Genomic DNA, 26,024 nt, shown 5'->3' with positions numbered 1-26,024 from the left:
CAATCCTTATCGTTCTTCATCTCTCATCCACAGATGTCGCTCAGCCATGCCCACATCACCACATACCCCCATCGCCCGACTCAGGCACCTCCCCATTTCTGGAGAGGAAATCCGCAACAACCATCTGCGCCCCTGACCTGTGGACCACCTCGAACTTAACAGGCTGGGGAGCATGGTATCCTTCATGCAATGGAACCACTGGAGTGGGGCGTGGTCCGAACAGAAAGTGAAAGCATACCCCAACAGATAGTACTGGAGTGTGAGGACCACCCACTTGATGGCCAAAAACTCTTCTATCGTGCTGTACCTAGTCTCCCTCAGTGAGAGTTTGTGACTAATGTACATCATGGGGCATTCCTCCCCTTCCACCATCTGGGACAGTACCACTCCCAACCCCCTGTCCGATGCGTCCATCTGCAATAAAAAGGGAGAGAGAAGTCAGGAGAGTGCAATAATGGCCTGCCACAAAGTGCAGCTTTCACCTGCATGAACGCCTGCTCACACGGCTCCATCCACTGGACCGGATCTGGTGCCCCATTTTTAGTCAGATCAGTCAGTGGGCTGCTGACGGTCGAATAATTAGGCACAAACCTACGATAATAGCCAGCCAGCCCCAGGAACTGACTCACCTCCTTTCTGGTCTTAGGTCTCGGGCAGGCTGCAATCGCTGCAGTTTTATCAATTTGGGGCTGCACCTGCCCGTGACCCATGTGGAAGCCCAGATACCGTACTTCCACCAACCAAATTGCGCACTTCTTTGGGTTTGCTGTGAGTTCCGCTCATCTCAACGACCTCAGGACATCCCTCAGATGCTGCAGGTGCTGCTGCCAATCATTACTGAAAAATAATGATATCATTCAGATAGACAGTGGCATAATCAGTGTGCGGTCTGAGGATTCTGTTCATGAGCCGCTGAAACGTAGCCAGGGCCCCGAACAAACCGAATGGAAGCATCACAAATTGGTTTAATCTGAACAGTGTGGAAAATGCCATCTTTTCACGGGACATGGGAGTTTTCCCTTCGTTAAATCCAGTGTCAAATAAAAGCGAGCCGTGCCTAACCGATCGAGCAGTTCACTAATCCGAGGCATCAGATACGCAACAAATTTAGACACCGCATTGACTTTTCTAAAATCCACACAGAACCGGACCGAGCCGTTGCTCTTCAGAACCAACACCACCGGGCTGGCCCAGTCGCTGTGGGATTCTTCTATTACCCCCATATTTAGCATGGCCTTTAATTCTTCCCGAACCACTTTTTTTTTGTGTTAGGGTAGTTCACTACCCCTGGGGTCATTTCAATATGATGCTCAATGAGATTCGTACTACCGGGAAGAGGCAAGAACACATCAGAGAATTCTCTTTTCAACCTAGCAACCTCCGTAACTGGCGACGGTGAGAGGTAGTCTCCGCAAGTGACGGGGGAGACTCGATCAGTGGCTTTTAATTTCACCTCCAGTACGAGCACCTCCTCCTCTGGAACCACCATCGCCAAAGTCACAGGGGCCGCCTCTCTCCATGGTTTTAGGAGATTGAGGTGGTAAATCTGACGTGTCCATCTCTATCCGTTCGTTTAACCTCATAATCAATTTCCCTGACTCACCGTGTGACCCTCCTCCCAATTTTCCCACAGGACATCAAGCAAACTGTGCGGTTGATGCTCATACAATAATTCAAATGAAGAGAACCCTGTGGAGGCTTGCGGGACCTCTCGAACTGCAAATAATAGGGGCTCGAGCCACTTTTCCCAATTTTGAGCGTCTTCGTGCACGAACTTATGAATCATATTCTTTAGTGTCTGATTAAATCATTCGACCAAGCCATCCTTTTGGGGGTGGTAAACGCTGGTCCAAATCAAATAGATTTAATCCCCAATCATTTGTACAGTTTTCGTAGTGGATGTGACATAAACGTCGTGCCCTGATCAGTGAGGATTTCTTTCTGAATCTCCACTCGGGAGATAATTCTGAAGAGTGCCTCCGCAACACTACGTGCTGAGATGTTGCGCAGAGGCACTGCATCCGGATATCACGTTGCGTAGTCCACCAGAACCAACACAAAGGCCGTGTGCCATCTGCTCTAATGGCCTGACGAGGTCCATGCCAATTCTTCGAAGGGGACCTCGATCAATGAAAGGGGGCACAATGACGCTTGTGGGGTTGCCGCGGGATTCACAAGATCGGGATACAGCACACTACCTGCGAACATCCGCGCAAATGCCCGGCCAATAGAAACGGGCCATCAGACGGCCTAGTATTTTTTCCTGCCCTAAGTGACCCACCATTGGATTATAATGAGCCGTCTGGAATAACATTTCCCTACAGCTCTTCAGTACTAACAATTGGTTGTATCCTCCTTTGTCTGAGCGTCTTACGTCACTCGATACAACCGATCCTTAATAATTGAAAAATACGGATATGCAAGTGCATTGTCTGGCTGAAGGTGTTGACCATCAATCACTTTCACTTGATCATAGGCATGCCTAAGGGTCTCGTCTCACGTCTGCTCCAGAGGAAAATCCCCAGCAGGGAATCCTCTAAGGGCTGGAGAAGCCGAGACTTCCCCCTCCCTTAAGTCCTCCTGAGGTGGAGCTGATGTAGACAGCCCTGGCTCCGCCTCCACAGCCAGCGATTCACACACCACACACCAATACTCTTTGTTGCAGGACCAATCCTCACACATTCCCCTTAATATGGTAGTAAATGCCAGCCAGTTAGTTCCCAAGATTAGTTACTACAGCCTTAACACTATGTTTTTGTCCCTGAAATTGAATAGTGACCGTCACTACAGGGTAATTTTGGATATCCCTGTGAACACACCTTACCTTCACCCACCGGCTCGTATCCAAAGTCTCGGACTGAACAAAGCTTTGATGAATGGAGGTTTGATTACAACCTGAATCCACCAAGGCTTGATATGTACCCCCCTTAACACACACAGGTATCCTGTACACTCCTGCTCAATCGGGGGCGGCCTGTGGTGCATCAGGGACCCGGACCAATGTCTCCACCTCCATCGTGGAGCATTGGTCCTGGAAATGCCTAGGTTCCCCACAGCTCTAGCAGACCAGCCCAGAATTCACAGCCTGTGGGGGAGAGCGGAGAGGGTTAGGGTTGAATGGCCCACGGGACCAGGGAACCGGCTTTGGGGTAGGAATTCCCCGTTTCTGGGGAACAGGAACATGATGAGGGGAAGGAGAGGGGGAGGGAGGAGAGAGGGAGAGAGAGAGCGAGAAGAAGAAGAGGGCTCGTCGGCCCCTGAATACGCCACCATATGGTCCTCAGCCAGCTGGACCGCCTCATCCAGCGATGCCGGGCGGTGGCACTGGACCCACTCTGCCATTCCTTTCGGTGGCTGGGTGATGAGCAGTTCCAGTACCACCAGATCGAGCACTTCCTCGGTGCCATTTTCTTCAGCCAGCAGCCACCTTCGGCAGGTGTCACAGAGCTGTTGGGCAAATGCGAACGGGTGGCTGTGCTCTACAAGTGTCCATGGGCGGAAGTGTTGCCAATGTTGTTCTGGGCTGCGGCCAACCCGTTGCAAGACGGCCTTCCTCAAGTCCTTTCTCAAGTCCAAGCAGGAAATTGTTGAGCCACATGCTGGGCTTCTCTGGACAACAGCAGCAGTAGGCAGGCCACCCATTGGGTGCTCGGCCACTTCCACACTTTGGCCGTTCCTTCGAAGAGCTTGAAAAAAGCCCCCAGGTTGTCCTGCGGTCCCATCTTGGTCAGCTGGATGTGTACATCCATGGGTGGGTCCAGGGTCGCGGCTGAAGACCCCTACTTGTGTATGAAGCACAGTAGCACCCGCCTGTCCTCTGCTTGAGCCTGGAACAGCACCTGGAACCGCTGCTCCTGTTTCACACGTAGCTCAAGCAGAGCCTGATGTTGGGCTTGGTGGATGCCGGCGAGGGTTTTGATTACTTCGGCCAGCAGCAAGGACTCCATGATGGCATTTCTTCCTCCTAATTCCCGGGTTTCAGCACCACTGTGACAAAGTTCTGTAACTCTCTCTGAAGGAGGAAGCAGGAGCCGGATAACAATCCACATAAGTCTCCATATTTTCACAATACTTTGCAGTATCACACACTGATTGTTTTTCAGCAACACACACCCCAGACTCTATTGCGTGTGTCTCTCTCTCTCTCTCCTCCATCGGTCTGGACAGCCCTTTTATCCCTCCCAGCTCTCACTGCAAACACAAACAGCTGTTAGAGATAATTTCTCACAGGTGTCAATACTTACCGTTCTTCATCTCTCGGCCTCGCTCTCCACAGACGTCGCTCAGCCATGCCCACATCACCACAGCATCATTTGAAAATTTTTACATTTTAACACATGTATAACAGACTCACCTACATATAAACACTTATTCCTAAATCATTAGCTTGCTTGGTAACTCACCTGTTGCGCAGTTGGATGTACTCGATGGGAAGGGCATTTTAGAAAATCATGCAGGAAAAGACTGGGAGTTCTGCTGGGCCCCATGTTTGTCCTGGGCCCTTAGAATTGTCCTAACCTCCCCCCCTCGTTACGGCACCTCTGCATGTATGTTACAGGGCAGCCAAAGCAGTGCAACTGCAAACCAGACATTAGCTTTACTCATCCACAAAGATGTGTTGAGGTGCAGTAACACACACCAGCTGAGAGCCACCACAAGTCGATGAGGCATTGAATGTCTCACGTGAACATGGGAAGCTTAGGCATTTTGAACACTTTAATACAGGATGGGGGTCCTCTTCAGGAGTCTCGCTGTCTGACCCTTTTATGCTTCATTACGGGACACAAACCCTTCAAAACATAAACAATGGCAAAAGATCCAATGCTAAACACACATAGTGAACATACGCAAGTTTGCATCATTACTATGACAGCTAATGTGGTTGTGCTAACAAAAGGGACTGCAGTCTGAACAAAAGAAAAACAAATCAGATCTGTCCACATACTGTATAACCTACAGTTTGAAGAGTTATTTGAAGAGTTTAAATAAAATTGGATTTAAAAAAAAAAAAAAATTCTGCTGTATGAATAGCTAAATAATCGTTCATGAAATTGCTAAGGAACCAGAATCGTTACCTAGAATCAGAACCATACTTGTTAAACTCCTTATACTGTAAGGTCCATCTGTATACCAAACTATGGGACAAGTTTGGGAAAAACTTTATTTTTGTGTAATTTTATGTTCATTATTTCATACTGAAAATTTTTCATGACTTCAATCTCTCCAAATCTAAGGCATGCCAGAGGAATATACTTAATAATGCTGCATATACATAAAACTGATAATGAAATAATACTGGAAGAGATATTCCTGTAAGACTTGAGATGTAATATTGAAATTAAAAAGAAATTAAACATTATATAGACAAACTCAAGTGGTTGCTAAATTGCAGTTTGATGCAAAGCAACCATAACTGTACTTTATTAAAAGCGCACACCATTACTGAATAACTTGTCCTTTTAGAAACTTCCTATCATTAGACGTGAAGGCAAGCATCACTTACTATTGCTCTTACTTAAGGGTCAGAGATTAAAAAAAACCTAACCCTTAGCACTAGACTTTAGTTCATAACTCGTCCTGCATCGTTTGGTGATCACTTACATTGATCTTACATTGAATGAGGGAACTGAGCAACTTCTAGGGGCCAGAATATCACATAAACTTGTTCAAATTGTTGCATTGTACTGAATTCAATTGTATTAAATTATATATATATATATATATATATATATATATATATATATATATATATATATATATATATATAAATAAAAACAAATCAGCTTGTGTTTCATGAATGAGGCCCATTGTTCTATTATAGCCTGCTGATACCTATAATATTACTGATAAATAATGCCTAATTTGTTTTGCAACTTTATCACACTTAACATGGACACCAACAAAACCAGCTGCTGACAATAGAGCTACACTATTACATGAACAGTTGGATCTATTTTAAAGCACATATCCATTGAGATCATAAATAGCCAGCAAATTACCTGCCACATCCAGCCTATGGGGAACAAAGTCATGGCGTACATACAGTACATGTGCTCTCAGAGGTAATCCGGTGTCAGACAATTGAGGCAGGCGGGTATGCTGGTGACACCCTCATCCTCAACTTTGACATTTGGGCCATCAATTAGCAATGAGCGATTGTGAATATTCCTCTCTTTCCTGAGGACAAGGCTATGTTTAGCGTGTCATTAGTGACCACAGTCTAGAGACACATCTGCAAGTGTTAGGATTTCACAGCCTCAAACTGGCTCTCATTAGATATGATACAACTAAAAAAAAAAAAAAAAAAAAAAAAGACAGAACACCCACTGACAGAATACATCAGAGGTGTCGTAGCTCTTGCGAATAAGGTCCAATTATATCACCTAAAGTGATTATTACATCAATCTTGAGTATTTCTTCAACTACAGTATGTCCTAGAGGTTGATTTTTTTTTTTTTTTTTTTTATTAAACTAACAGATTTTAACTTTTTTTGTTATATGAATGTCACATTAAAACGGTCTTTGGGGGGGGGAGAGAGTCTTGAGTAGAATTAATATTAATTATTGAACTATAAATCATTAAAGTGCCCACCGTTTAAGAAGCACTAAAGTGACAAGCTACACATTCTTCATCAGTATCACATTAGGATTACAACTGCCACTGAGAAAGTCTAACAGATGGAAATTGCCTTCAATTACTGTTTTAGACTTCAGAGGGATAGTGCTGTGACAGCATCAGATGAGGATTGAGTCAAAGACACATACAGGAAGGTTAAGAGCACTAACATGTTCCAGGAGTCAGTCAAAGTCTGCCTGTTGTGAGCACACATCACAGCAAGAATAGAGTGAGGTCGGTGAGGGAAAGGTTAGGACTGTCAATCAAACTGGGAGGATTACAGGATAAGGTAACACAGTGAGAGGTAGAAGACGCTAGAAACCAAGTCTGTTTCAAAGCTTCAACGCAACACTGTTATTAAAGGTTTAGATCACCCAGAAATTACAATTCTGTTGTCATTTACTCACGTATGGTTACGTTACACAAGAGACAATGCTGTTTTGTTCCATTGACGTCAAACCTGAGGCAGCGTGACTTGATGCACCATATTTGAATATATGTGGAGATTTGACAGCTTTAGAGGAGGGGAAGATTATCAGTAAATAATGACTTAAATTTGGGCCTGTTCCTCACACAAAGCTATTGTAAATCTATTGTGTGACTTCGGAGGACTTATAGCACACAAGTCTAAGTCTATGGACTGTTTTAATGATGCTTAATGGAGCTTGGCTGCCATGGTCACTGCTTTTACTGTATGGAAAAGAAAATTTTAAATTCTCCTTTTGAAACATTTACTTTCTCAGAAAAAAGAAAGCAACACGAAGTTGAGTAAATTATGACATAACTTTCATTCTTGAACGAACTATCCCTTAAGGCTTTTGTGGGAATCAAATAAATACATTTTTGATTTATGTTAAAGTTCTTTGTAAATGTTTTCTTACTCAACCTTATTGCCATGAAAATTAAGCACTTTTCATATAATTTCTCATTACATAAAAAAAAAAAAAAAAAAAATGTTATATATAAAAAAACAATAAACAAAATAATAATATATTAATTGTGAAGTATTTATACTTTAAGGTAGTATTTGCTGTACTGCCCTTTAATTTCTGCCTCAAAATAATTGTATTACAGTAAAAAAAAAAAGAAAAAAAAATATTAAAATAAACAAATTCAGTATAATGGTAAAAAAAGTCAAACGTCAGGCAAATTATGAGAATGAGAATGAGGGGGTGCTTAATTATCATCATAATAATGTCAATGCAAAAAATCATAATGGTCCTAAAATAGGCTTCACTTTCTTATTTATTTATGGAAAATACAATTTCATACTTTTTCTTTCAATTTGTTGTGAAATATGACCCATACATATTTTCATGTTTAGTTTAAATATAGACTAAAGACTCATCTACTCACAATTAGGCTGCTTTTGTTACAGTACTGTGCAAATGTTTTAGGCACTTGTGAAAAATGTTGCATAGTGAGAATGTCTTCAAAAATAATGACATAAATAGTTTCATTTAACACTTAATGTCATACAAAGTCCAGTAAACATAAAAAAGCTAAATCAATATTCGCTGTGACCACCTTTGCCTTTAAAACAGCACCAGTTCTCCTAGGTACTCCTGGACACAGTTTTTCTTGGTTGTTGGCAGATATGATGTTCCAAGCTTCTTGGAGAATTCACCACAGTTCTTCTATCTATTTAGACTGTCTCAATTGCTTCTGTCTCTTTATGTAATCTCAGACTGACACGATGTTCAGTGGGTGGTTTTGTGGGGGCCATGACATCTGTTACAGGGCTCCCTGTTCTTCTATTCTAATATATTTTCTATTTGAAAAAGTAATGTTTGGGAGTCTAACATTTATATTTCCTATTGACACACTAAAGCTGAATATATAAATAACCATCTTAAAGCAAATGCTTTTGTGAAACATCTTATGTGCCTAAGACTTTTGCACAGTACAGTAGGTATGCCAGAACCAGACACATTTATCATAATCTATAACTCTGCAATAAATTGAATGGCATCTACGCTAATATTATTCTATTTGTTTCCCTGTCTCAACCTCGGGTTTCATATCCCAAGGTTACCAGAGCCAGCCGGATCCAGCTCCGTTTCTGCTTGGTGTCAGACTCCACTGCTAAGTGTCTCTGAGTGATGACGATTAAATGCAGTCGGTGACAGCAAGACATCACTTCAGTCTATTACGATGGACATCAGAGGATAAACTGATGCCAATTCCAACCATAAGACATGGGATACTTCAAATGCCACTGCATGAACCTTGGACTTAGTATAGACCTCACTGAAATGACCTGCTGGTTGAACTGCGATGCACCTCACTGATCTCTGCCTACCTTGGTCTAATGATGGACTACACTCTTTAAATGAAATACATAGACTATCAATTAATTGCCAACAAAAGACTTCATCAGCCAACTAACAAAGGACAATGCATCTATGTGAACTTCAGCAGTTAATCCAGGATGAACTTCAAAGAAATTAGTCGTTAGTCTTAAAGTTCATACAAAATATTTGTTTAAACACTGGCCCTTAACACTTAGTTTACTAATTTTAATCCATGACTTGCACTGCAAACAAATAACAAATATTGACATTCTATTCATGATGTTAGCCAGAGGGGAACTGGCCCCCACAGTGAGCCTGGTTTCTCCCAAGGTTATTTTTCTCCATTTACCAACATCTTATGGAGTAATGTGAAAAGCATTATACAAATAAAATTGACTAGATTTGACTTGACTCGTGAGATTCACCCATACACTGCTCCTTAATTTCAGCTTGTTTGTATACAATATCCTTCCAGTGCGTAAACTTAAGATGAAGACAATTATCCTGAGCTTTGACCAACATCTTCATAATTGGCAGCAACTGACTCGATTTGGATGAACAAGGTGTTTTGCTAAAGAGGGACATGAAAGTTAACTGTTACACATCAAAGCATTGGGCAGCCTTTAATCCACAAGACCACAGCTATTGTTATGCCTATTACTTAGTCAAATCCAAGCCCCCATATTGCACAAACACGACTCAGAAGGGACTAAAAATACTGTTTAAGATAAAAGACTGACTTCATCCACTTCAGTAGAGTGCTGATTGATTTGCTAAACAATATTAACACTCCAAAAAAAAAAAAAAAAAAAAAAAAAAAGAATGTGTTCTAATTAAAGATAAGAGTAAGAGGTGAGATCAAAGACATGAACATCAAGAACACACATTTGCAGGAGTAACACCTCTTCAGGCGAAAACTAATACACTACACAATTATTACAACTTCTCATCAGCTCGGCTGTCCCTGGGCAAAGATCAAAGCAACAACTGATCAATACATCACACACTGTTTAACTATATATCTATAAATAACAATGTGTATATACAGCTGATTATCATTTGAGACAATGCATTACCCTTACATTTTTACTGCATTTATTAACCTTGACTAATGTTAATTCATAAATAAATGTAATTGCAGCAACGTAATTTCCCCACAACACTTGTGTAAATAACAGCAACATAATTTCCCCATGACACTTGTGTAAATAACAAACATGGGATCCGAGGAAGAGTTTGCTATTATATTGTTTTTTGTTTTTTTTTTCGCTTTATTTCCTGATATTCCAGAATTATTGCTGTGTTTGTTTCCTTCACCTTTTATCGTGACATGCAGTGGAATTGTGCTGCAATAGTGAGGTTTCCCTCTTATATAAAACTCTGTGATTCCCCCAATGTACTTGCATAAATGGGTAAAGTACTGTATAGTGTATGGCTTTTCCCACTGTACTCTGAGAAATGTTGAATTCTTTCCGCTGTGTTGACTTGTTGTAGGGCTCCATCCTGTGATGTTTGTTATCTGGTCTGTTCACGCACATGTGCACTCCTTGTCACGTGGTCTGAAGCCCTTATACAATCATGGCAATTTATTGGCTGATGGTGCTTAAGCGACGCACCAAGGGAGCTACGTCACAGGCTCCATAAAGGCACTCGCTTTCGTGCCATCGAGTCAGATTTTCTGCTATTAGGCACGAGACTATGCAGTTACTAGAGAGTATGGCCAGCTATGCAGCATCTCGTTCCCACTCAAGAATCAAGGTTATGTACGTAAAAGAGACATTCCCTTTCATAGGAACTCGAGCTGCGTATGAACGCTATGGGAACGATATACATTCACGCCATGTGAACAGTAGCTGCCAACTGTCTAAGTACAACACCAGATGGCCAGACGAGATCGTGCACTGAAGAACAGAAAATCTGACTCGATGGTGCGAAAGCGAGCGCCTTTATGGAGCCTGTGACGAAGCTCCCTGGTGGGCGTCGCTTTAGCTCCAACAACCAATAAATTGCCGTGATTGTATAAGGGCTTCAGGCCACGTGACACTCGAACGGTGTCCCACAGCGTTCATATGCAGCTCGAGTTCCATAAAAGGGAACCCAGGTGTGTTAAACTGCTTTCACTTAATCCCTTAAATGGCATAAGGAAATCAGCGTTCTAGTTTATATTTTAACAAGATTCATATTTTAATTTGATTATTTGATTTGTATTATGAATGTACTTAAAAGTAATTACCTTAAAGTCAGTAACAGTATTCTGACAACAAGAATTTAAAATGTAATTTTTTACTATACTTTTCAGTAATTAGATTACATTAACTGATTACTTTTTATACAGATTACACCCAAAATAGTCATAACAAAAATAAATTAAACAAAATGCTTCTTACATACACAGTAAAACGCTGCTAAAGGTAAAAAAACAGGTTATACAATTTTTTTTTAAATTAAAATAAAAAACAGTGCAAGAAACTATCGTATTATTAAGTCATCATATTATTCTCTGCTTTTGGCGCCAAAACATAAACATGAATGCGCACAACACAAGGTGGTTACATGCAACGAAAAGCCAGGTTAATCGGCAAAAATCTATAGTTTGATGAAAACGTGATTGTACACTATGCCTTAAAAAAAAAAAAAAAAAAAAAAAAAAAGCTTAAATAAATACAACTATATAACAAGGTGTAATGATAAGCACCAGTCTCTCCTCAACACAGTTTTAGTTCCACAGCTGCCCGCTTCTCTCTACTCTTTTGATCTACCGTAAGCATGTAGCTCAGAAACAATACTGCATGTGACTCTCTCCTGCTTCACAGGCTGGCACACCTCACTGAACCAGAGGGGTTATTGAGCTCCAGCTGATAAAAAATTTATTGTATGGTAAAATGCATCCTCGCCAAGTTAAATGTAATGTAAGTGTGAGAATTATGATCCAACTTAACTTCTCAGTTTAAATATGCTTATTTTATTAATAATTTTATTTATTAAGTTATTTACAGTATATTGCCCCGGACAAATGGTTAAAAGAAAATCTGCAATGTTTTATCAAGTCTTCTTAAATGTCTGAGTTAAAAATTGCTCAGAGTATGTCCTCTTTGATTAAAGCTTTCATCATAAGAGTTCCTCGCTTCCCACGCGTCGTGTGGCCTGAGCCTACCCTCCCTCTTTTTCATAAAAACAAATCCTGACAAATATAAATTTTTCCCTGCAAGGACTTTAAATTTTGAGTGCATTCAGAAAGCCTTTTTAAACTTGTCCATTAGCAGGTTGCCCCTTATTAAGGGTCAATGACAAGCTCAATTTCACAACACAGCTGCACAACATCAGCCAAGTGCATTGATGCATGCTCAGGGAGTGAAATGCAAAAATAAAATGTAATGTGTTTAACACTATTCAAATCCATTAGGGTAATTACCAAACAATAACAATAAAATGGATTATTGTTTGTCACTACCACCACCACTAATGCATGCTTTCCTCTAATCTCCACTAGGGGTCCCCACTGCATACATTGTGTTTCCATCTCTTAAAAACAGCTGATCCAAAAAGTTTCAAAAATGAATAAACCATGTAAAAGTACACCCCAACATGTCCTTATTTACTCACCCTTATGCTATTCCAAACTGGTAACATATGAGTTTTTATTGACTAACACAAAAGATACATTTTTAAAGAATATCCTGGCCACTCTTGTTCAAAAAATGAAAGCGAATGAAAACTGGGGCTGTCAAGGCACAAAATTACATTTAAAGGAATATTCTGAGTAATATCCAAGTTGAGCGTGCTGAGTGACTCCAGCCAGGTCTCCTAAGCAACCAAATTGGCCCGGTTGCTATGGAGGGTAGAGTCACATGGGGTAACCTCCTTGTGGTCGTGATGAGTGGTTCTCGTTCTCAGTGGGGCGTGTGGTAAGTTGAGCGTGGATCGCGGAGAGTAGCGTTAGCCTCCACACGCTGGGAGTCTCCGCGGTGTCGTGCACAACAAGCCACATGATAAGATGCACAGCTTGACAGTCTCAGAGGCAGAGACAACTGAGAATTGTCCTCCGCCACCTGGATTGAGGTGAGTAACCACGCCACCACAAGGACCTACTAAGTAGTGGGAATTGGGCATTCCAAATTGGAAAAAAACAACAAAAAAACATTATGTCACAAATGCTGTCGATTGAGCTTAATTTGTGTTTAAATATTCCTTTAAGTACCATAAAAGTGATTCAGAACAGTCATACACTATTACAAGTCTTCTGAAGCCATATGCTAGCTTTGTGTGAGGAACAGACCAACATTTAAGTTGATACTCAATTAAATACACTTGACATACACTCTTACTCTCTTTGTTTGGTGTTCATGAGAGAAGTATTGTTTCGTACCAATTTATGAATGAGTCATTCCTTATGTCTGTTCTTTTAATGAATAAGTTGATCCAGTTCACAAAACCAGTCTGACTGATTCGTTGATGAGTCAAATTGTTTGTTCTCGAGTGATTTAATTATCCAGTCGCAACAGTTTACAGCCCACTATGTGAAGATTGTCAGTGAATAAATATTTAGATTTCTGTCTATTCCACACACAATGCTATCGTATGTCTTTAATGTCTTCAGTTTTTGGACTACTTTTATCATACATTTGTGGTACTTTTTTGCCATTTTGGAACTTGACAGACCCAGTCCTCATTCACATTCATTATATGGAATGTGGCCATATGGATATTCTAAAAACAAAACAAAACAAAACAAAACACCTCTTGTGTTCTATGAAAGAAAGAAGTCATATGGCTTGAGTAAATGTAAACATTATTTCCATTTTTTGTGTGGACTATACCTTTAACAGGAATAACTTTCACTGAAACACAACTCAACATTTGTAATGGAAATACTTGAGTGAGTGAGGTTGCCTGCAGTTGGCCTCTACTGAAACAGCAGCATTGGAAATAGAGCAGGAATATAGAAATAGAGTGGGGGATGAGATTCATAACCGATCAGTCCTGTGAGAAATATGCATGGGGAGGACTGGGTGAGCGTCTGACTGTCAGATGGTCTCATCTTCTCTTCAAATAAATTCTCGCCAAGCGTCGTGGCTCCTCTGTGTCTCCCAGTCCATTAATGGTAGCCTTACAAATAAAGCGTCAAATATGACAGATTTTGTACAAGCCAATTTCATATCAGGCCAAAGTCAACATGAGCAACATTTACAATCCTTTCTAAAACAAATGGTTCTGACAGTACATTCTGATTGGCTGAGTTGATAAAATGCATTGGCCGCATGCGTGCTGTCCTTTAGGGTAACTCAATTAACCCGCGTCTTATTTGCGCCGGAATCCTAACTGCTCCTTTTCTGGACCTGCGAGGACACCAGCATGCATGCATTAGAGTTTGAGACCAGTCACTTGAGGTGAGGCGCGCTCTTCATTTTAAAGGCAGGCTCTATTCACATCAGGTGCGCCTCATCATCTGCTGCCAAACGAGACTTATTAAATTGCTCACATAATATCGTATATATATATTACTGCTTCGCAGCAAATATTGACTCGTGATCAATTCTATAAATAAATCGGCTAATCATGCAATTAAATCCATTTAAAAAAATCAGGAACACGTATTACGCAAGAGAGCAAAAAGGGTTCATTTTTACAATTTTGAAAGTTGACTTTAAATACTTTCTCCATCCATTCTGAGAAAAGCAGACCTGCTGCAAGTTGAACACATCTCAAAACAGATGCTTGTTGGATGGGCATTTGATTTTTCTCAGTTAACAGCCCATTAGGCATGTCCCTGCAGCAAACGATCCATTGAGCACATAATTGATGTCAATTGCCACTTTACAAAGACAGACAGGGGCCAGCTGTGCTTTCTGCTCTGTATAAGTGTGCAAGGAAGTTGTCTTCCTTACCCTTGAAGGGCTTTTTCTCCAAACCAATCTCCTTTACCCAACGCTCGCAGATAGACCGGAGTCCCATTGGGTGGATCCTCCCGAGTAACGTTCACCTGCAATTACAGATTATTGATCATTTAATGCTGGAAGACTGACTAATCCTCTGACCTACTCCTAACATAGCAATGACAATTAATTTGCGTCCACATTTGCAATAGGTCGGCAGTTTTCACATTAATGATACTATAGCTACAATTGTTGGTAATAGAAGTAGAGTGTGATAATAGAAAGGCACCTTGAGATTAGGGCTGGCCTAATCTAAAGGTTCATTATATATCTCAGTATTTATGTATTTTCTCTGACATGGCTTAAAATGTTTTATTTATTTTTTTTAATTTATTGAAGAAGAAGAACCATATGGTAAATCTAGTTAAAAATAATCAATGCATGTTTCCCTCTCTTTTTTACTAAATGAATACAAGGTAGAATGAATAATTTTATTTACATGCACTAATATAATAAAACATATTGTATATATATATATATATATATATATATATATATATATATATATATATATATATATATATATATATATATATATATATATATATATACAGGTGCATCTCAATAAATTAGAATGTCGTGGAAAAGTTCATTTATTTCAGTAATTCAACTCAAATTGTGAAACTCGTATATTAAATAAATTCAATGCACACAGACTGAAGTAGTTTAAGTCTTTGGTTCTTTTAATTGTGATGATTTTGGCTCACATTTAACAAAAACCCACCAATTCACTCTCTCAAAAAATTAGAATACATCATAAGACCAATAAAAAAAACATTTTTAGTGAATTGTTTGCCTTCTGGAAAGTATGTTCATTTACTGTATATGTACTCAATACTTGGTAGGGGCTCCTTTTGCTTTAATTACTGCCTCAATTCAGCGTGGCATGGAGGTGATCAGTTTGTGGCACTGCTGAGGTGGTATGGAAGCCCAGGTTTCTTTGACAGTGGCCTTCAGCTCATCTGCATTTTTTGGTCTCTTGTTTCTCATTTTCCTCTTGACAATACCCCATAGATTCTCTATGGGGTTCAGGTCTGATGAGTTTGCTGGCCAGTCAAGCACACCAACACCATGGTCATTTAACCAACTTTTGGTGCTTTTGGCAGTGTGGGCAGGTGCCAAATCCTGCTGGAAAATGAAATCAGCATCTTTAAAAAGCTGGTCAGCAGAAGGAAGCATGAAGTGCTACAAAATCTCTTGGTAAACGGGTGCAGTGACTTTGGTTTTCAAGTAACACAATGAACCAACACCAGCAGATGACACTGCACCCCAAATCATCACAGACTGTGGAAACTTAACACTGGACTTCAAGCAACTTGGGCTATGAGCTTCTCCACCATTCCTCCAGACTCTAGGACCTTGGTTTCCAAATGAAATACAAAACTTGCTCTCATCTGAAAAGAGGACTTTGGACCACTGGGCAACAGTCCAGTTCTTCTTCTCCTTAGCCCAGGTAAGACGCCTCTGACGTTGTCTTTGGTTCAGGAGTGGCTTAACAAGAGGAATACGACAACTGTAGCCTAATTCCTTGACATGTCTGTGTGTGGTGGCTCTTGATGCCTTGACCCCAGCCATTCCTTGTGAAGTTCACCCAAATTCTTGAATCGATTTTGCTGGACAATCATAAGGCTGCGGCTCTCTCGGTTGGTTGTGCATCTTTTTCTTCAACACTTTTTCCTTCCACTCAACTTTCAGTTAACATGCTTGGATACAGCACTCTGTGAACAGCCAGCTTCTTTGGCAATGAATGTTTGTGGCTTACCCTCCTTGTGAAGGGTGTCAATGATTGTCTTCTGGACAACTGTCAGATCAGCAGTCTTCCCCATGATTTTGTAGCCTAGTGAACCAAACTGAGAGACCATTTTGAAGGCTCAGGAAACATTTGCAGGTGATTAGCTGATTGGCATGTCAAAATATTCTAATTTTTTAAGATAGTGAATTGGTGGGTTTTTGTTAAATGTGAGCCAAAATCATCACAATTAAAAGAACCAAAGACTTAAACTACTTCAGTCTGTGTGCACTGAATTTATTTAATACACGAGTTTCACAATTTGAGTTGAATTACTGAAATAAATTAACTTTTCCACGACATACTAATTTATTGAGATGCACCTGTATTACCTGCATATATTTTTACTTAAGTTTTTCAGTATGAAAAACACCATACATATATTTTGGTGATCCATTTTGATTTATTTTTATTGATTCATGGAAATGAATTGAAATACTAATCCTAACTGAACTAGATTCAAATTCAAATAAATTCAAATTACACTTTAAATGAAATGATACTATAATCAAAATAACAAACTGGTCAAAAACGATATATATATATATATATATATATATATATATATATATATATATATATAATTCAAAATACCAATATACTGTAAATGAGATTATAAATACAATTGTAAATAAAGCCTAAACATAATAATAATAACGATGATGATGATAACTGAAAAAATACCATGACCTCTAGAAAGTTTCAAAGTTTTAAATTCATAAAACGGCTACAACAGTGATTTTCAGGGAAATAATTTTATGTTCCATTATATTTTCAGAATTTGGACATTAACTTTATTACCACCTGCTGGTGGAATCTCCAAACTGCAAATGCAGGAACTGATTTTAGCCTTTGCACTGAAAACAGACCTGCTACTGAAACGTCTTGACGCAATGACCTATTTCCTCTCAAGAATATCAAATTGCGCTTTGCACCACTTCATTAACATACAATACACCCACAGTTTGCGCCCATACACCCACAGATAGTGCAAACACACCCACACCCACTTGTACTTTGCGCTGGCATGAAAATTGTGCTTAGAATTAACACTCTCAGAGAAATTGGATGAGACTGAGAGCTACACTTAGCACAGTCACGAAAGTAGAGCACATAAAGTCATGAGACAAGGAAGTATCATGAAACTAATCTAATGAACGATCTATTGGAAGCTTAATCGCAAAATGCAAAAAATCATCACAACATTCACAATGGTCTATTTCAACAGTGAAATCCTCACGAATATTTTGTTAATAATTGATATATCGGCAACTCTACTTGAAATGTATTCTGATTAAGACGTTTGTTGGGGGCAGGCATTCTTGAGAGCTAAAACCTCTGTTGCAGCCTGCCACTGGGGCTGAAAAGATCTTACCTTTCCTTTGCTAATAATGAAGAACGTGTCCCCTCTGGCACCTTGTCTGATAATGTACTCTCCATCACCGTAGTGCGTCTGTGAAAAGAGATAAAGTACAATTACAATAAGTGTAGTTTATTTATTTTTATGTTTTTTTGTTCTGGTCCAATTTTTATGTTGTTGCTCCATCACAATGATCCCCAAAGCCATGAAGAATGCAGTGTTTCAATTGTGCAATGGCTTTAGGGCTGCAACACCAAAACAAGAACATACACAAGTGTTCTTAGTATTAATCCATGCTACCGGCGAACCACAACAATCTGTGTCTCCACATTGCAAATGTAAACCTAAACCTACAGAACTTTGAAATAAATTCTAATTTACCATTTATGTATGGAGTTATGTATGGACATGAATGATGAGGGGTGGGGAGGAGGGGGGTTCTGTAGACTTGAGTCAACCCTTACAAAACATCTAGACAAACTTGGTGCAAATGTTCTCACTCATTATTTTTACATGAAAATGAGCTTGCGGTTCACTGCAAATGTTTGGCAGATTTTTGCAACTCTTCACCAGTAGTGGTGAACCTGCAGAAAATCTTTGCCGACAATAAAGAGTTTGCCACAAAGCTCATTTGCATGTTAAAATATCAAGCGGCGATTTTTTGTAATCTCAAAGTGATAGTTCAACCAAAATGAAAATTCTCTCATGATTTACTCACCCTCATGCCATCCCAGAGGTGTATGACTTTCTTTCTTCTACGGAAAACCAAATGAAGATTTTTACAAGAACATTTCAGCTCTGTAGGCCCTCACAATGCAAGTGAATGAGTACCAATATTTTAAAGCTCCAAAAAGCACATAAAGGGAGCATAAAATGAATCCATATGACTCCAGTGGTTCTTCATAAGTGATATGATTGGTGTTGGTGAGAAAAAGATCAATATTTAAATCCTTTTTAACTATAAATTATCCTCCCTGCTCAGTAGGTTGTGATATGCACCAAGAATGCAAATAGCCAAAAACAAAAGAAGATGAATGTAAAAGTGAAAGTGGAGTTTGATAGTAAAAAAGGACTTAAATATTGATCTGTTTCTCACCCCTTCTGAAGACATGGATTAAACCATTGGAGATGTTTGGATTACTTTTATGCTGCCTTTATGTACCTTTAGGAGCTTCAAAATTCTGGTCACCATTCACTTGCATTGTGCGGACCTACAGAGATGAAATATTCTTCTAAAAATATGTTTTGTGTGTGTGTGTGTGTGTGTGTGTGTGTGTGTGTGTATTCTACTAAAGAAAGAAAGTAATACACATCTGGGGTGGCATGAGGGTGAGTAAATGATGAGAGAATTTTCATTTTTGGTTGAACTATTCCTTTGAGCAACTATTTACCAGACATAACCCTTTGAAGCAGAGCAGTTGTTTACAGGCTAATTAGAACTACTTTACAATAGAGAACAGTAGACTTGTGATAATACAATGGGACTGCCATGAAATATCAGTTTTCTAAATGAGCCTGCAATTCCTGGAAAAGAGTACTTTAAGTTGTTTTTCCAAACGGGCTTTGTCCTTTTTCGTTGGTCAAGGCTAAAGAAAATTCTCTTGGTAGGTATTTAAGCAAGGCTAATCATCCAGAGCCCAGTGCCCTGGATATCAAGAGCCAACACATTTGTCATAATTTTAGATATCAAGCCTAATTCACTAAGCCCTGAAACTCTGAAAGCTCCAATTTGATACAAACTAAAAAAGAGGGCTCAGTTTCTCAGTTTATGGATACAGTCTGAATTCTGTATGAAACAGAGTGCAGATCACTGGGCTTTCACCCATCTCACCTTGAGGAGGTAATAATGTGGCAGTTCAGGATTGTAGAGCTCTGGTTCCCTTACTGCACTGTGAATTATGTAATCAAATCAGAAACTACGATACTATTTATAAAACAATTGAAAATATAACTGTATAAACACATAAACTATACAGTGTATTATATAGTGTTGATAATAAACTATATAATACTAATATAAAATACAATTTACAGTATTTAAATTTTAATGCATTGATTATCATTTCCATTAAAAGAGACTTCTCTGATTGGTGGATCTCTCTTTAGGATTATGGGTAGTGTAGTTCTTCACTGGGAATTCTTTAATTAAACACAATTTCTTAAAATGAAGCTGACGTCACACTGACTTGAGGCTTCTACACAATCATATATCATCCCTTAAAAAACTTGTGGTAGGTCTGTCTTGAAATGTTTATATGTAATTACTAGAAATCAACTTTTCTATGTAGAATATAAATGAATGTCAGTTCATAAATGATTTTTACTTCCGGTATTGGTGCACTCTATTTAACAGTCTAAGAGGCCTGTTAGCTCAGCAAGTAAAGACACTGACTACCACACCTGGAGTCACAAGTTCGAATCCAGGGCATGCTGAATGACTCCAGTCAGGCTTCCTAAGCAACCAATTGGCTTGGTTGATAGGTTGGGTAGAGTAACATTGGGGTAACCTCCTCGTGGTCGCTATAATGTGGTTCTCGCTCTTGGTGGGGCACGTGGTGAGTTGTGCTTGGATGCCGCGGAGAATAGCGTGAAGCCTCCACACGCGCTAGGTCTCCGCGGTAACGTGCTCAACAAGCCACGTGATAAGATGCATGGATTGAGGATTCCTCTGCCACCCGGATTGAGGCGAGTCTCTATGCCACCATGAGGACATAGAGTGCACTGGGAATTGGGCATTCCAAATTGGGGAGAAAAAGGGGAGAAAATAAAAAAAAAAAAAAATAGTCTTTCATTATAGAGTTCACTAGCTTGGGCAACAGGTAAATATTTTGAAAAACCACTGGTAAAACTTTCTATGAATTATAAATTACAGTATAATGCATTATAAAGGCATTATACATACATTATACTGCATTCATAATGTCTCATAATACACCTTATAATAAGTTATAACTTCTATTATAACTTAACTACAGTTATAATACATTATAACACATTATAACACATGCAACATCCAATTTTAACGCAGCAGAAGCTAATTAAGTTAATTGTGTAAGTGCTGTATAATGTAAACAGTCAAAAGGCTTTATGACATGATCATATTAAGTTTGCCTACTTTAAGTTACAAAAGCGATATTTTCTTATAAACAGCCATAACATAAACTTGTAACATACAATACATTAGAAACCAAACTTATACAATGGAAGTTATTAATAATGTAAGTCTCCAAATAAGGTTCACAAACATTAAAGAATTTTGAATACTGTAGAGTCCAGTATAGAATCAGTTTGATTTTTTAATGTTTTTTTTTAATTTTTTTCTATTCTTGTGTTTACAGCCAAGAAGATTGGCTACATGTGTGATCAACATAAACTCAGCAAAAAAAGAAACGTCCTCGGGGGGGGGGACGTTTCTTTTTTGTCAAAATCAAAAGTAACAGTCAGTATCTGGTGTGGCCACCAGCTACATTAAGTACTGCAGTGCATCTCCTCATGGACTGCACCAGATTTGCCAGTTCTTGCTGTGAGATGTTACCCCACTCTTCCACCAAGGCACTTGCAAGTTCGCGGACATTTCTGGGGGGAATGGTCCTAGCACTCACACTCCAATCCAACAGGTCCCAGATGTGCTCAATGGGATTGAGATCCGGGCTCTTCGCTGGCCATGGCAGAACACTGACATTCCTGTCTTGCAGGAAATCATGCACAGAACGAGCAGTATGGCTGGTGGCATTGTCATGCTGGAGGGTCATGTCAGGATGAGCCTGCAGGAAGGGTACCACATGAGGGAGGAGGATGTCTTTCCTGTAACGCACAGCGTTGAGATTGCCTGGAATGACAACAAGCTCAGTCCGATGATGCTGTGACACACCGCCCCAGACCATGACGGACCCTCCACCTCCAAATCATCCCGCTCCAGAGTACAGGCCTCTGTGTAACGCTCATTCCTTCGACGATAAACGTGAGTCTGACCATCAGAGCACTTTTTGCCAGTCCTGTCTAGTCCAGCGAAGGTGAGTTTGTGCCCATAGGCGACGTTGTTGCCGGTGATGTCTGGTAAGGACCTGCCTTACAAAAGGCCTACAAACCCTCAGTCCAGCCTCTCTCAGCCTATTGTGGACAGTCTGATCACTGATGAAGGGACTGTGCGTTCTTGGTGTAACTCGGGCAGCAGTTGTTGCCATCCTGTTCCTGTCTCGCAGGTGTGATATTCGGATGTAACGATCCTGTGCAGGTGTTGTTACACGTGGTCTGCCATTGCGAGGATGATCAGCTGTCCTTCCTGTCTCCCTGTAGTGCTGTCTTAGGCGTCTCACAGTACAGATATTGCAATTTATTGCCCTGGCCACATCTGTAGTCATCATGTCTCCATGCAGCATGCCAAAGGCACGTTCACGCAAATGAGCAGGGACCCTGGGCATCTTTCTTTTGGTGTTTTTCAGAGTCAGTAGAAATGTCTCTTTAGTGTCCTAAGTTTTTATAACTGTGACCTTAATTGCCTACCGTCTGTAAGCTGTTAGGGTCTTAATGACCGTTCCACAAGTGCATGTTCATTAATTGTTTATGGTTCATTGAACAAGCATGGAAAACATTGTTTAAACCCTTTACAATAAAGATCTGTAAAGTTATTTGGATTTACAAAATTATCTTTAAAATAGAGTGTCCTGAAAAAGGGACGTTTCTTTTTTTGCTGAGTTTACATAAGAGAGAGAGAGAGAGAGAGAGAGAGAGAGAAAGAGAGAGAGTTTCTGATATATTTTAACCTTATAGCTTTAGAAGTGTTTTTTGTAATATCTCAAAATGTACTTTGAATGGGTGTTATTTTGTATTTTGTGCATGTGTATATAATTTCCAGCATGAGTTGTAATGTCTTATAACTACTTAAAAATATCTTATGAATGTTTATAAGAAGACATTACTTTTGCCACTTTACTTAAAGCATACCTATCATATATATTACAAATACTATATATATAATACATTATAACTTCTTTAGATAAAAATAGATGTTACTGGTGTTATAATGCATTATATTCTAAGGTATAACTATGATTAGGTAAGTATTATAATTTATTATAATTGCGGTTACAATTATTTATCAAATCAGATCAAATCAAATCAAATCACTTTATTGTCACACAGCCATATACACAAGTGCAATGGTGTGTGAAATTCTTGGGTACAGTTCCGATCAACATAGCAGTCGTGACAGTGATGAGACAGTACCAATTTACAATAACATCAAATTAACACAACACAATTTAAACATCTGTTATACACATAATTACACTCAACAATATACAAATAATAACATACACTGTACAGTATACAATACACACTATATAGATACACATTATTCAATAAAAATAAAAAATTAAAATATATAAAAAAAGTATATATTTATATAGAATGTATAGTATTGTACTGTATTGACATTCAGGCTGTCGGTTGATAGTCAGTTGTTAAGAGAGAACATAATATAATAACAATAATATAATTTATGACAGTCCGGTGTGAGATATAAGAGTAAGGGTAATAAAGTGCAGTGCTGATGTATTTTGATCGTGGGAGATCAAGAGTTCAGAAGTCTGATTGCTTGGGGGAAGAAACTATCATGGAGTCGGCTGGTGCGGGTCCTGATGCTGCGATACCGCCTACCTGATGGTAGCAGTGAGAACAGCCCATGGCTCGGGTGGCTGGAGTCTCTGATGATCCTCCGAGCTTTTTTCACACACCGCCTTGTATATATTTCCTGGAGGGAGGGAAGCTCACCTCCGATGATGTGTCTGGCAGTTCGCACGGTTGTGGGCGGTGCTATTGCCGTACCAGGCGGAGATGCAGCCAGTCAAGATGCTTTCCACAGTGCAGGTGTAGAACCGTGTGAGGATGTGGCGGTTCATTCCAAACTTCCTCAGCCATCTCAGGAAGAAGAGGCGCTGATGAGCCTTCTTCACAACGACTTCAGTGTGGATGGACCATGTGAGTTCCTCAGTGATGTGGACACCCAGGAACTTGAAGCTGCTGACTCTCTCCACTGGTGCTCCATTGATGGTGATGGGACTGTGTTCTCTGTCTTTTCTTCTGAAGTCCACCACAAGCTCCTTTGTCTTACTGACGTTGAGGGAGAGGTTGTGCTCCTGACACCAGTGTGTCAGAGTGTGCACCTCCTCTCTGTAGGCTGTTTCATTATTGTCAGTGATCAGACATACCACCGTCGTGTCATCAGCAAACTTGATGATGGCATTGGAGCTATGTGTTGCCACACAGTCATGTGTGTACAAGGAATACAGTAGTGGGCTGAGAACACAGCCCTGTGGGGCTCCAGTGTTGAGGGTCAGTGATGAGGAGATGTTGCTGCCTATTCTAACCACCTGGCGTCTGCTTGACAGGAAGTCCAGGATCCAGCTGCACAGTGAGCTGTTTAAGCCCAGAGCCCGGAGTTTCTCATCTAGCTTGGAGGGCACTATGGTGTTGAATGCTGAGCTGTAGTCTACAAACAGAATTCTCACATTCTCACAGTGTTCTTTTTTTCCAGGTGGGAGAGAGCAGTGTGTATTGTAGATGCAATGGCATCATCAGTGGAACGGTTGTTGCGGTAAGCAAACTGCAGCGGGTCAAGAGAGAGTAGCAATACAGAGCAGATGTAATCTCTGATTAGTCTCTCAAAACATTTGCTGATGATGGGGGTCAGAGCAACAGGACGCCAGTCATTTAAACAAGTTATTTTTGATTGTTTTGGAACAATGAGAAGTTAAACATATTATAAGGTGTATTATGATACATTACTAATGCATTTTATTGACTTTACAACGAATTATATATATGAGCTTCATAGAAAGTGTTACCAAAATACTTCATCTGTATTTATTTTAAAGATTTAATTAATTAGGTTTATGAATGCCTCTAGTCTTGTTTCACTTCTTTGGTATATTGATTTTTAGCCTTGTGGTGGTATTTTTGAGGCACTAAAGATAACGACATTGTGGTTTAGGCAAAAGCTACTACAGTATTAAAGGTCACTTTAAAGTCAGTGCAAACATTCCTGAGTTAGAATATACTGCCTCTTTGAAGGTGCTCAAGGTTTCTTTGAAAAAAACCATTTTGTCTTATCAGAAATATCTTCATCCTAAAAGAAAATTCTGCCATTTTCAAAACAATCTTTTAAGGTTTTAGGGCCTTGATGATCTCTTAATGATTATGCAGTGAACAGAGATTACTTTTCAACAAAATCAATATCCATCTTAAATTTTGTTTTTACAAAAATGTAGACACTGAAAAGTGGATATTTTCATTTCACGTCTGCATCTCGTCCTTGTGGTACCCTGGAGGACATTATCATCAAGCATCCATTTGTTTTCATTTTTTAAAAATGAAAAGCTTGCTGTCATTTCCCTCTCCAAATGGGTTTTGTGGGCATCATCAATTAAAATGTCATAAATCTTGAAACTGAAACATTAAGCTGAGAGGTTCTTTGTGATGACCATCTCCACACTAAGCTTCAAATATATTATACAGTAAACCATTCCTTTCATTGTGATTCATATAGCAATCATTTTAAAATGGAAACATTCAATTTAAAGTACTATATTGTATGTAGCCCCAAAAGTATTTGGACATTAAAAAATGTCTGAATGTCATTGTATTAGATAACAATATATCAAACCAAGTGTCATCTACAAAGAAATGGTGCTAGAAGTTTTCTCAGATAAAATGAGGTTTAATACTTATCTAAAGTAATGAAATGTATATATTTTTAAGTATGGCCTAAGTGTTGGTAATCATGTAAGAACCCTGGCAGTAACACATTTCTCATATATCTGCTTACTTGGAACAAAATTTCTTCATGCGGAGACAGTCTACCCTAACCCTAAACCTAACCTTAACTAATACTTCCTGATGTATTGGCTGTATTAAAGGAATATAAAACTTTAAACATCCAATTAGGACAGCTGTCTGACAACTCTTAAAAATGGATAAATATGCAGTTTGAAGGAGTGACAGCTGCAAAAGAAATGTCAGACATCTGAATCTA

At 39.5% G+C, this 26,024-nt stretch overlaps 1 protein-coding gene across 2 annotated transcripts in view; it reads right to left on the bottom strand.

Moving 5' to 3' along the window:
• Window positions 1–26,024, bottom strand: part of prkg1b (protein kinase cGMP-dependent 1b) — a 282,644-nt gene that overhangs the window by 47,131 nt on the left and 209,489 nt on the right. For both annotated transcript variants that reach the window (XM_051673736.1, XM_051673735.1), the window contains exons 6-7: window positions 18,008–18,085; window positions 14,796–14,890 (exon numbers count right to left, since the gene is read on the bottom strand). In XM_051673736.1, the coding sequence (XP_051529696.1) occupies window positions 14,796–14,890; window positions 18,008–18,085 (173 nt within the window). The remainder of the gene's footprint in view (window positions 1–14,795; window positions 14,891–18,007; window positions 18,086–26,024) is intronic.

The sequence above is a fragment of the Myxocyprinus asiaticus genome, chromosome 36, assembly GCF_019703515.2.
Source record: "Myxocyprinus asiaticus isolate MX2 ecotype Aquarium Trade chromosome 36, UBuf_Myxa_2, whole genome shotgun sequence".
NCBI classification, from domain to species: Eukaryota; Metazoa; Chordata; class Actinopteri; order Cypriniformes; family Catostomidae; genus Myxocyprinus; species Myxocyprinus asiaticus.
The sequence above is the reverse complement of the archived record's forward strand: the minus strand, read 5'-3'. Positions and strand labels throughout refer to the sequence as shown.